This window comes from Sinocyclocheilus rhinocerous, unplaced genomic scaffold, assembly GCF_001515625.1.
Source record: "Sinocyclocheilus rhinocerous isolate Xijiao unplaced genomic scaffold, SAMN03320098_v1.1 scaffold395, whole genome shotgun sequence".
NCBI classification, from domain to species: domain Eukaryota; kingdom Metazoa; phylum Chordata; class Actinopteri; order Cypriniformes; family Cyprinidae; genus Sinocyclocheilus; species Sinocyclocheilus rhinocerous.
In genome coordinates, this window is record NW_015660890.1 from 2549571 (window position 1) to 2561763 (window position 12193).

Genomic DNA, 12193 nt, shown 5'->3' on the forward strand with positions numbered 1-12193 from the left:
GTATCATTTATATATAAATGTGTATATATATATATATATATATATCATACATTTTAGTGTATTGTTGAATATAATGCAACATTTATTTTTGGCCCACTTCCCTTAATCAAATTTGGCCCTTTGTATGAAAATACAAAGTTATAGATCTTATTGTAAATAATACTTCTGTGCATACGTTTCATTTTCAAAAAATTTTTTGACCCCGCAATATTTCATTAAAATGTCATAACTGGATCTTCCGGTGAAAACGACAGACTGGACTTCTCAAATGATTTGGTCTTGGATTTATGCCACAATACGGAGGAAAAGATCTGTCACTGCTTCCGTTTCATTGCAGCTTTACAAATTGGTTAATAAATAATGTTGTTTTTTTTTTTTTGTTTGTTTCTTCTATATTTAGTTTTTTTACAATTCATTCTTAAAAATAGTTTGTTTGTTTCCTCATAAGCAGCCCAAAGCTCCAGAAAAGGAGAAGGACCCTCTGTCAGAGAGACCCCCGTATTCCTACATGGCTATGATCCAGTTTGCTATCAACAGCAAGAAGAACCGACACATGACCCTGAAGGAAATTTACAACTGGATCGAGGACCATTTTCCGTATTTCAGAAATGTTGCCAAACCCGGATGGAAGGTAGTGTGTAAAACCAGTATAGTTTCAGTTTACATAAACCTCTCTTGTAAGATTTCTGAGTGTGATTAAACTTTTTTGTTAGAATTCCATACGTCATAACCTCTCACTACATGACATGTTTGTCCGGGAGACATCTCCCGATGGCAAGATCTCCTATTGGACGATTCGACCGGAAGCAAACCGCTGTCTTACTTTGGACCAAGTTTACAAGGTGTGTATCCCTTACTGTGCTACTGGGTTCATATGCGATTTTATGCTTCAAATGTGGTCATCTCTCATTTCCTGGCTCGTCCCACAGCCTTTGGTTGACCCAGTGACCCCCACTTGCCCTCAGATCCCACAAGTTGGTTTCAATAAAGTAAGACCCTTTTTCCTTCTAATTCGTCCTCACATGGCAGATCGTCAGGGTGTAAGACAGGGACCAGCCTCTCTACTTCTCCAGGAATCACTTATTTTATTTCAGAGACAGTCAGACAGAAGGAAGAACGTTCAGCTCGAGATCATCGCTTGTTTTGTTCTTTTAATCATCTGAGAGTCATCAAAAAGGCAGACAGTATTGAGACTGCAGTTAGACTGAATACCACACTTTGTGTGAAAGTAAAGAAAGTGTCTTTTTTTTCTCCGTAGCAACAGAAGAGAGGTCCTCCGGAGCTGAAGAAAGCCATACCTGCCACGGGCGGCACGGGTGAGTGTTGGCTGGATGAGAGGGGATGAATGTCTCCGCATGTGTGACGAGTTTGTTTCCTGACAGTCGTTTTATCTCTGCTCGTCCTCAGAGAGGAAGATGAAGCCGCTTCTGCCTCGGACTGACTCGTACCTGGTTCCCATCCAGCTTCCTCTGGGTCAGTCGCTCTTCCTGCCCTCCTCCAGTCCTGCAACTCTCGCCACTCCTCCACATGCTCCGAGCTCCTCCACTCCCAGCTCCAGCGGTGCGAGCAAGAGGGTCCGGATTGCCCCCAAGGTACACCCTAAATGTTTAAATGAATGAATCTCACAAAAACTGTCCTAGGTCATATTTCATCAAAAGAAAAAAAAGTTGTATTATAGAAAAATTAAACCTATTTTTTTTTTCTCAGTGGTGATTCTGATTACTGTAATATATGCAGTTTTTTTCCCCAGCATAATTTTAAATGCAGTACAGCACACATGACCATTATGTGTCAATACTTTGCTATGGAAGAGATAAATATTGAATTATTAATTTATAAAATGATTTTTCCCATATTTATTTGGTTGCATGTTATTCACTCATTCATTTCACGTGGGGAAATACTACTGAAAATCTAGCCTTAATCAGATTTTAATGGTCATTTACCTGTACTGATCCAAGCTGATCTAGATAGTTGATCAGCTGGCTTTGGGCTTGTAAACCATTTTAAGAGCAGTCAACAAGGGTTTGGATAGCTCCTAATATAAAGCCTGTTTATTTCTATAAAACAGGTCATATTTCATCCTGCTATTAAAAAAAAGTAAGTAAAGTTCTGGTTGTTTTAACGCTTGTGTGTGTTGTGAAAGGTCTCACAGAGCGACGTGAGCTCGGTGATGCTGTGTGCGTCCACCTTTGATCTCGGCATGGCAAACATCAGCTGGTCCCAATTTATCCCGGAGCTGAAGTGACTCCCATTCCTTTATCCGAGCTGCTCACACTTCCTTCACTGCCTTTGATTCTTATTTACTTGCTATTCATCTCTTAAGTATTTTCTTCATTTCTATTGCTATTTCACTGCCTTTTACTGTACATGTTTGTGTTTTGGATGTGTAGGCCTTTATTTGCGAGCAAAACTGTTAGTGACGAATGTACTTAGATAAGATTAATTTGCACAAGTTGTAATATATAAATATGAGTGTGTGTGTGAGAGCGAGAGAGTGTGTATTATAAGTGAACATACAGATTTACCAGATTAATTAAATTACACTACCCAATTTTACAGTATTTCTTTGTTTTGGAATGATTTTGAACACCTTGGATTAGCCAGAGGGACTGACGCTAAAAATATTTTTAAGAGAACTTGGGGTGTAACATAAACTCGCATTCAAATTAAAGGGATAGTTCACCCAAAAATGAGAATTCTGTCATTTACTCACCCTCCACTTGTTCCAAACCTGAGTTTCTTCTGTTGAACACAAAAGAAGATGTTTTGAAGAATGTTGGTGACCAAACAGTTGACGGTAGCCATTGTAGTAGTATTTTTTGGTTACCAACATCCTTTAGAATTTCTTCTTTTATTCTCAACAGAAGGAAGAAATTTACACAGGTTTGGAACAACTTGAGGGCGACTAAATAATGACAGAATGGTAATTTTTGGGTGGACTGTCCCTTTAATGGTGGTTTGATAATTGCAGATGGTCATGTAAGTGTTGCACTAGAATTTGTCAGTCATTCATCTGGAGTGAATGGAGCCGTTTATAACATCCATAATGTGTTTTCATGGTTACAAGCATGTCAGAATAGTGACTCATCTCTGCTGCTGCTGCTTTTCTGCATTCATTTGTTTTTGCTATTAAGAACGATTTAAGACTGTGTTCTGAATGTTGGATATGACCAAGATGAGAGTTCAAAGAGATTTGTGGTGTATTACAAAGCTTTTAATGTTGATTTGCATTTGAATGTTGATGTAGAGTAATTAGTGGGCATGCGCAGAGTTCATATATGCTTAGAAGACCACCATCAAAATGTAGCTGTGTTAATTCATGATACATTGTATTGCATTATTCCAATGTAAAAACAGCAAGATGTCATAAAAATATACAAAAACTAAACGGTTGACAGATTTTTGGTGTTAAGATGTTACACGAGCATTAGAAATTAAGTACTATTTACTAATAACAGTACATTGATGCACAGACATTTAAAAAGCTATGTGCTTTGATACTTGGTTTCTGTAAGAATTCAGTCATGTAATAATCAACTATAACATTTCTCAACAGCAAATATTTTGGTGATACAAACAAATGTCCCATTCAGACCATTTGCCATTGAAAGAACCATTTTGTACTATTTTTGAAGACTATTAAAATATAAAAGTTATCTACTTGGCATTTTACTGATGTAACAGGCTTTAACCAGAAACACTCATTGTCATTTCCAACAAAGCATACAATTTGGTTTCTCTTCCTACTGTACTTACGTTTTGAGAATAAAGGGATACTTTATACAAACACTTATTATTACAATTATTACGAAATGGTCCTTAAAGGGATAGTTGATCAAATGAAGCAATCGTATCTCTTCACATTAAGACTTACATTAAACTGCTTCATTTTAGGACAAAGTTTTGGTTACATTAATGTTCAGTGGAGGAACAGAAACATCTCAGATCTCATGAAAAGTATCTTCGTTTATGTTTTGAAGATTAACCGAAGTCTAATGGATTTGGAATGACATGATAGTGAGTCAATTATCACAGAATATTCATTTTTGAGTGCACTATCCCTTTAACCCAACAGCATGACTTCCCAGGACATAGTCCTGTCTTTGATTTGAATATAAACTAGATGAAAATATAAGTGATGCTTGCACTAATGGATAGGATGTTGCAATACGGATGCTAGGGTGGTTAGGGCTAATAGTGATAGCAAACACCACTAAAACGAACTTTGATGCCCTTTGCAACACTCAGGTCTGTAGTTTGGTGAAGCTCCATCAGTACGTCTGAACTTCCTGCTGAGCCACTTCCAGGAGTATCTGCAGATGTAGGCTTAAATAATCTGCACAAGAGGAAGTAGAGGTCAATCATTGGATCTTTTCTGACCTTTGAGTAGAGCCATATTTATGTTTCTATTGGAATGAAAATGAGGCTTTGAGGAATAGAAATGCAGTGCGTTCAGTGGATTGTATGTTGTTAAACAACATACCGATTTTTCAGCTGACGAAACGTCTTTCCGAAAAAGACTTTAAGTAGACAAAAACTCAAAATGGTTTTGAAACTTTAGACAGTGAGTGCCATTGTAAAGATCTCTCACAGCCTTGTTTCATCAGTGTTAAATTTAATATGGCGCGTAATCGGACTAAGATCTATAGCAATGAATGTTTAGCAAATGTGTAGTAACCTTTTTTTTTGCCTATTGTTTACCATTTGTATCACTAAAGTTTTACTACAAATGCCATTGTTAAACTATGGTTATATTCATTTTTGAGTGCACTATCCCTTTAACCCAACAGCATGACTTGCCAGGACATAGTCCTGTCTGATTTGAATATAAACTAGATGAAAATATAAGTGATGCTTGCACTAATGGATAGGATGTTGCAATATGGATGCTAGGGTGGTTAGGGCTAATAGTGATAGCAAACACCACTAAAATGAACTTTGATGCCCTTTGCAACACTCAGGTCTGTAGTTTGGTGAAGCTCCATCAGTACGTCTGAACTTCCTGCTGAGCCACTTCCAGGAGTATCTGCAGATGTAGGCTTAAATAATCTGCACAAGAGGAAGTAGAGGTCAATCATTGGATCTTTTCTGACCTTTGAGTAGAGCCATATTTATGTTTCTATTGGAATGAAAATGAGGCTTTGAGGAATAGAAATGCAGTGCGTTCAGTGGATTGTATGTTGTTAAACAACATACCGATTTTTCAGCTGACGAAACGTCTTTCCGAAAAAGACTTTAAGTAGACAAAAACTCAAAATGGTTTTGAAACTTTAGACAGTGAGTGCCATTGTAAAGATCTCTCACAGCCTTGTTTCATCAGTGTTAAATTTAATATGGCGCGTAATCGGACTAAGATCTATAGCAATGAATGTTTAGCAAATGTGTAGTAACCTTTTTTTTTGCCTATTGTTTACCATTTGTATCACTAAAGTTTTACTACAAATGCCATTATTAAACTATGGTTAGTGTAGCAAACGCATGCTATTTTGTAGTTACCATGGTTTAACTGTAGTAACCATGTTTTTTTTGTAGTAAAACCATGGTTAATTTTCGTAAGGGTAATAAATGTATTTTGCGTTAACGTTACTCACTGAAGGCTTTTTTCCAGCGTTTGGGTATGTATGACTTCTTGACTGTCAGGTAATACACAGGTACTCCTGATAATGTGAGGGCACAGCTGCCACCTGTATTCCAGGGGTCCGAATACAAGGACAGACCCACGATGAAGAAACACACTATGGTAAACATCACCACAACTGCCAGAGGGACCTGAACACAGTCAACACAATGTTTAATTAATACAGTGACAAATTCCTATTAATAAATCAGTAATGAGCCATTTAAATGGACCTTGAATGGTCTGGGATGATCTGGAAATCTGTAGCGGTGGATGATCATTCCTAATGTGGCCAAGGCAATGAAGAGCCAACGGGAGAAGGATGCAAAGTTGATCAGTTGAAAGATCTCTCCTCTCGCCATCATGATGATCACCAGAGGATACTGCAAACATCAGAAGAAACGTAAACAGGCATTAAGGAACTGGGAGAAAAGGATGAATGGATGTGATCGTACCAAACATAGCACAGCTGGCAGTGGTGTTTGTCTGCGGATATGGATCATGGAGAAGATAGCTGGTAAGTGACCCTCTCTGGCTCCCACAAACAACATCCTGCAGAAAGACAGTTATAAAATCTTAAAGGAATAGTAGTCCCAAAAATGAAAATTTGCTGAAACATTACCCTCAGGGCCTCAGGCCATCCAAGATGTAGATGAGCTTGTTTCTTCAATGGAGCAAATTTGGAGAAATTTAGCATTACATCACTTGCTCACCAGTGGATCCTCTGCAGTGAATGGGTGCCGTCAGAATGAGAGAGCAAACTGCTAATAAAAACATCCCAGTAATCCACACCACTCCAGTCCATCAATTAACATCTTGTGAAGAAGTGAAAACCTGTGTGTTTGTAAAAAAACAAATCCATAATTAAGGTGTTTTAACTTTAAATCGTTGCATGGTTGATAGTCCATAATAACGCTTCCTCCAGTGAAAAAGTCGATCCCCTGATGTTGTCTCACATCAAAATCCACCCACACATTTGTTTAGAACTGTTTTTGCTTGTAAATGGGTTTAATATGTGCATATTTCTCTCCTGAAGCTGACGAGACAACTTTTTTTTACTAGAGAAAGCAATCGAAGACTCATATTTTACCCACATGCAATGGTTTGAAATGAAAAACGTCTTAATGATGAATTAGTTTCTTACAAACACACAGCTTGTCACTTAACAAATTGTTAACTGATAGACTGGAGTCCTGTAGATTGCTTGTGGATTATTGTGCTGTTTTTATCAGCTGTTTGGACTCTCATTCTGACGGCACCCATTCACTGCAGATGATCCAATGGTGCGCAAGTGATGTCGAAACAAACTCATTTACATCTTGGATGGCCTGAGTGAGTAAATTTTTAGCAAATGTTCATTTCTGAGTGTACCATTCTTTTAACTTTTAACTGGTCAAAGTCAAAGACTACTACAAAGATAAAACATACTTTTAGATACAAAACATCTTTTGCCTCTGCGTTTCTGAGATCCTTACCTGGGTGAACTAAAAAATCCTCCATTAAGTGCTCCAAGGCAGGAAAGAGCGACTAATACTGGTATTGCTGGAGCTACACCCTGCAGAGCCCGACTTGCAAATGTCTGCGGTACATTAAGGAGAGCACAGCCTTGACATTTACTCTCCAAACTAAAGCCTGTAATAATATCTCCAAAGACCACTACTAACCACTGCCACGGCACCTGACATCAGTAACTCATTCGCGGTCATAATGGTGTAGTAAGCCACATTGATCAGCACGTAAAACACGGTAACAGTCACCATAGAGAAAACGATGGCCAGTGGGATGGTTCTAATAGGGATATATGAGAAATTGATCTAAGAGCTTTTATATATTAATAATAATTGGGGGGGAAAAAAACAATTTGGCAATGCAAGAACTTCTGAATACCTGTTTGGATTAATTACCTCTTCAGTTATGAAATTTAAATAAAACCTGTAAGCAAAAATAAACACTTTTACATTATTTTGGAAATCCCTTCCTTTAGATTTTTATATGTTTGACACTGCTGCTAATACCCACCATCCACCATATGCATAAAGACCTGAATAAAAGGCCAGCGGCAGTTTGGTCAGAGATAAAGAATCTGAGTCAAAGGCATTCCGGAAATTTTCAGTTTTCCCTGAAATAGAAAAATTTGAAATGTCAAGTCCATTTGCTGCCTCTCGTCTTATAATGTATTCAGGTCCATTTTTGACATATAAAAAATTCATACATTCATAAAAAATTGTATAGGAATCAAACCTTTGAAATGAGCCAAAACTATCAAAATGAATTAGGAAATGTTTATTTTAATTAAAAAAAATTTAAAAAAAAGTTTAAGAGATATAAAATTATACTTTTTGCATTCAGTTCTGTTTGACCAGAGTTTAAACTGAGGCTTTACAAATGATGTTTTTTTTTTAAAAACAACAACAACAACTTAGCCCCTTTTGAATTTCTTACACAGGTTTATGAAAATAAAATGAATATATGTTTTGTTTGAAAACATTCCAGAGTAATCCTAAATGAATACTGTATTGCAGCAGATAAAAAAGCATGTGTCTCTTACCATTGACCAGAGCCATGATGCCCGGGATGATGATCAGAATCAGAGCAAACATCTTGATGAAGGTCAGCAAGACCTGTGTACGAGCTGCCATCGACACACTCCAGCAGTTCACTGCCGCCACAAACGCTAGGCAGAACAGTTTATAGTTTTACAACATCATTTGTTGTTTTTTGACAGATTTAGATGTTTAGACTAAAGTAATCAATAAAGTAACGTCACTCACTGACTCCCAGCATGCTGACGACTTTGACCAGAGCTGTTGGAGCGGCACACGGCATGAATAACGGCTCCACTACATACTGGCCAAAAGCCAGAGACACGTATGTGGCCACTGCGGGTCTGAAGTGACATTATGATTGGACTCACTCCGGTTCTGTAAACACAGCAAAATACAAACACTGCATGCACACACACCTGATGAAAATGAACTCAATCCACAGTTGCAGGAAGGCAGGCAGGGGCCCCAGGGTCTCCAACAGGTAAGTGTAATGACCACCTGATTTTCTAAAGCTCGTGCCCAGCTCAGCATAACATAAAGCACCTGAGGAGAACATGCTATATGTCAAAAAATGGATTTAACTTGGATTAAAAGTTTTGTTTTGAACACAAAAGAAGATATTTTGAAGAATGAGTTGATGGTACCCATTGACTTCTATACTATATACAATGGAATGGCTACTGTCAGCTGTTTGGTTACTATATCATTCTTCAAAATATCTTCTTTTGTGTTCAGCATAAAACAGAAACTCATACAAACTTGAGGGCGAGTAAATGATGACAGAATTTTCATTTTTGGGTGATTAATGATGGACAGGTGAACGTAATCAGTAACTAAGGAAAGTAACTAAGGCATGTTAAAGGCTAATCTAAAAGAGCAAACATGAAATCAAGATGCAAGAACAAAAATCCAACTAAACAAAACATAACCCTGACAGATACTTTTTTCCAGGATTCCTTGATAAATAAAAAGAACAGCATTTATTTGAAATAGAAATCTTTTGTAATATAAATATCTTACCGTCACTTTTGATAAATTTAATGGGTCCTTGCTAAACAAAAGTATTATTTCTTCTCGTAAATCTTGTTTAGCCCAAACATTTGGATAGTAGTGTAAAATATTAAGCAGCAAAAACTGTTTTCAACATTGACGTTAATAAAAAAGATCAGAATGATTTCTGAAGGATCATGTGACAATGGAGACTGGAGTAATGATGCTGAAAATTCAGCTTTGAAACAAAGGAATAAATGACATTCTACAAGTATAATAAAACATAAAAAAAGTCATTTAAAATGTGATTATTAATTAACAGTATTACTGTTTTTACAGCATTTCGCTCAAATAAATGCAGCCTTGGTTGAGCATAAGAGACTTCTTTCAAAATCATTAAACATTATTCCAAACTTTTGACCAGTAGTGTAGAAGTACCGAAGATGTTCCTCACCAAAAGTGGAGAGGACGCCACACAGAGCCCAGACCAGCAGGGACAATCCCACACTGCCCGAATTCATCAACACGCCTTTGGGGGCGATGAAGATGCCGCTGCCCACCACAGTGCCGATGATGAAGGAAATAGACGGCAGCAGGCCTATACTCCTCCTGAGATGAACTGCATCGTCTTTCACTGTCTTTTCTGTACCTTCATCTGACACTTTATCAGTGGCCGACTCTCTTTTAGAGGCCCTCATCTCTCAATGGCTGATTTAGCTCTTAACAAAGAATATACACACATAATTTGCACCAAAAACAATGTCTTTCACTGTCTTTTCTGTACCTTCATCTGACACTTTATCAGTGGCCGACTCTCTTTTAGAGGCTCTCTTTAGAGGCATCTCTCAATGGCTGATTTAGCTCTTAACAAAGAATATACACACATAATTTGCACCAAAAACAAAATCATAGTACACAAACAAGAAGACATATGAAACACTTTCAAAGCAGATTTTCAGTAGGAGTGATGTTCATCATACACTTAAAAATAAGGTTCTAAAAGAGGGTTTTCATGTCAGTGCCATAGAAGAACCATTTATGTTGTAACATTTGTTTAAATTTCCACTTAAAAATAAAGATTCCAAACGAGGGATTTTGCTATAGAATAACCATTTTGGATTCTCCAAAGAACGTTTCAGTGAACAGTTCTTAAAAGAACCAATTTTTCACTATAAAGAACCTTTTGTCCAATAAAAGTTTCCAAGGATGTTTGACGGTTCTTCATGAAACCATTGATGCCAGTAAAGAGCCTTTATTTTCCGGTATTTCTCTAAAAACATTTGCACAACAATGTCATTTATAAATTGTTCATGGAACTTTATTTATGAAAAGTTTTAGTTTAATGTCTGTCTGAAGCTTTTTACAATCAAAAGTGACGTTACATAATGTTTGCAAAATGTTGACATTCACAACCTTTTCACACAAAAAACTTTTTAAAAACATTTATAAATCTGGATGCTTTAAATGTTCAACATTCAGAAATAATGTTTTCATAACTTAATAGTAACATTAGCAAAATGTTCTTAGAACATATTATTGTTAGCTGGGTTGTGAAATAGAAAGTTTCCATGGGCGTTAAAGGTTCTTCATGGAACCACAAATGCCAATAAAGAAATATTTTTTTACTCGTAAAGACGTTATTAAAATCACATTTTGTAAACATCCTAAATATTTCAAACACAAATGCAAATCTTCATTTGTGACCCTGGACCACAAAACCAGTCATAAGGGTCAATTTGTGTGAAATTGAGATTAATACATCATCTGAAAGCTGAATAAATAAGCTTTCCACTGATGTATGGTTTGTTAGGATAGGACAATATTTGGCCGAGATACAAAATCTGGAATCTGAGGGTGCAAAAAAATCAAAATACTGAGAAAAAATATGAGACCCATCAATTATTTTTTCTACTCACCAGTCAGAAGTAGTAAAGTAGAAGTTTCTTGTTTTGCAGCTCTGTTCATGCAGAGTAACCCTGGAGACTCACCATCCAGCTCAGAGCTCAGGCCAGGAACAAAGCCAGCAGTCTTCTCCAGATTAATCAACACCAGTAATTAAAGCCTTTTAGACGGGGAAAGCCATGTGCCATTGTGCTGTGTATGTGTGCAGGTACAGTGCGCGCAGCGGGACGCAGGAATCTACCATGAGGACCTCCTCTTCTTGTTGAAGCAGCTGCAAAGTTCACTTTTCTTCAGCAGCAACATAAAAACAAACAAAAGTTGACTACAGAGAGTGCATAAGAATCCAAGAGGGTTGTTGTTAAGTTTACCACAGGTGTGTGAGGGTCAGTCCTAGCTGAGAGGGAGCTTATAATGGCGCTTTTCCACTGCATGGTACGGCTCGGTACGGTTCACTTTTGGGGGGTTTTCCACTAGGTACGGTACCTGTTACTTTTTTTTTTTTTAGGAGTCGTGGTAGTAGAGGCGGCGCAACTATAACAACATGTGAATAATCCCGCCCACTCTAAAGCGGTACTAAACTGCAGTGGAAACGCAAACCGTGCCGTACTGAGCCGTACCGGGCAGAGTCGTACCACGCAGTGGAAAAGCGCCAGCAGTTAACTGTTATTGGCCACCGATTTTCTCTCTCTCCTTGTTCTGTGTCTGGCTGTCTACTTCATTTTGTCAGACATCAGACATGTGTCTCTTTCGAACCGTGAAGGGTCTCTATTGTGTTTTTCATTTTCTATTGTACAAAAAAAAAAAAGTTTGTTAAAAAATGTCAGGCATAAACATCTGAGAAGCCATTCCTCAATAGTGAAATGGGAACCGAGTTATAACATCTGCAGCAACATCATGTTTTCGGAACATGTTTACACAGCTGATAATGAACCAAAAAAAAAAAAAAAAATGTAGTGCTGAAAAAGTATTAAAAAATATTTTTGCATCCTCACTATAAGTCAGTTCTTGAAGTTAAAGACATTAAATTAATTAATTAATTAAAATCTGATGTGATTGAGTTTGCTGAAATAAAGAATTCATTATAATAATTGTATAATTAACAATAATTATTATACCTGTGATGAGAAATTTATCA

At 37.2% G+C, this 12193-nt stretch overlaps 2 protein-coding genes across 4 annotated transcripts in view; one reads left to right on the forward strand and one right to left on the reverse strand.

Moving 5' to 3' along the window:
- Positions 1–2669, forward strand: part of LOC107725962 (forkhead box protein M1-like) — a 4569-nt gene extending 1900 nt beyond the window's left edge. Inside the window, exons 4-9 of one of the 3 annotated variants that reach the window (XM_016535399.1) lie at positions 449–631; positions 714–842; positions 930–989; positions 1259–1316; positions 1408–1592; positions 2147–2669. In XM_016535399.1, the coding sequence (XP_016390885.1) occupies positions 449–631; positions 714–842; positions 930–989; positions 1259–1316; positions 1408–1592; positions 2147–2248 (717 nt within the window). In that variant the 3' untranslated portion in view covers positions 2249–2669. The remainder of the gene's footprint in view (positions 1–448; positions 632–713; positions 843–929; positions 990–1258; positions 1317–1407; positions 1593–2146) is intronic. The other 2 variants (XM_016535400.1, XM_016535401.1) reach the window with 2 other exon arrangements.
- A 2255-nt stretch (positions 2670–4924) lies between these two features.
- On the reverse strand, positions 4925–11112 carry LOC107726064 (cystine/glutamate transporter-like). Its single transcript, XM_016535538.1, has 13 exons — positions 11073–11112; positions 9611–9875; positions 8583–8709; positions 8392–8507; positions 8169–8294; positions 7640–7739; positions 7508–7552; positions 7285–7408; positions 7096–7199; positions 6076–6172; positions 5854–6003; positions 5595–5772; positions 4925–5052 (listed from the first exon to the last, which is right to left on the reverse strand). Exons 2-13 carry the CDS (start codon positions 9852–9854, stop codon positions 4988–4990), a joined length of 1476 nt encoding a protein of 491 aa, XP_016391024.1. The 5' UTR covers positions 9855–9875; positions 11073–11112; the 3' UTR covers positions 4925–4987.
- Positions 11113–12193: the final 1081 nt, after the last annotated feature.

Bases quoted from the DNA above. Each gene is read 5' to 3' on its own strand.
- LOC107726064 (XM_016535538.1), bottom strand. From the start codon at position 9,854: ATGAGGGCCTCTAAAAGAGAGTCGGCCACTGATAAAGTGTCAGATGAA. The intron at 6,173-7,095 runs GTAAGGATCTCA...GTCTTTCTGCAG, and splicing joins GGATTTTTTAGTTCACCCAG to GATGTTGTTTGTGGGAGCCA. The intron at 5,053-5,594 runs GTGAGTAACGTT...CCTCTTGTGCAG, and splicing joins ACGCTGGAAAAAAGCCTTCA to ATTATTTAAGCCTACATCTG.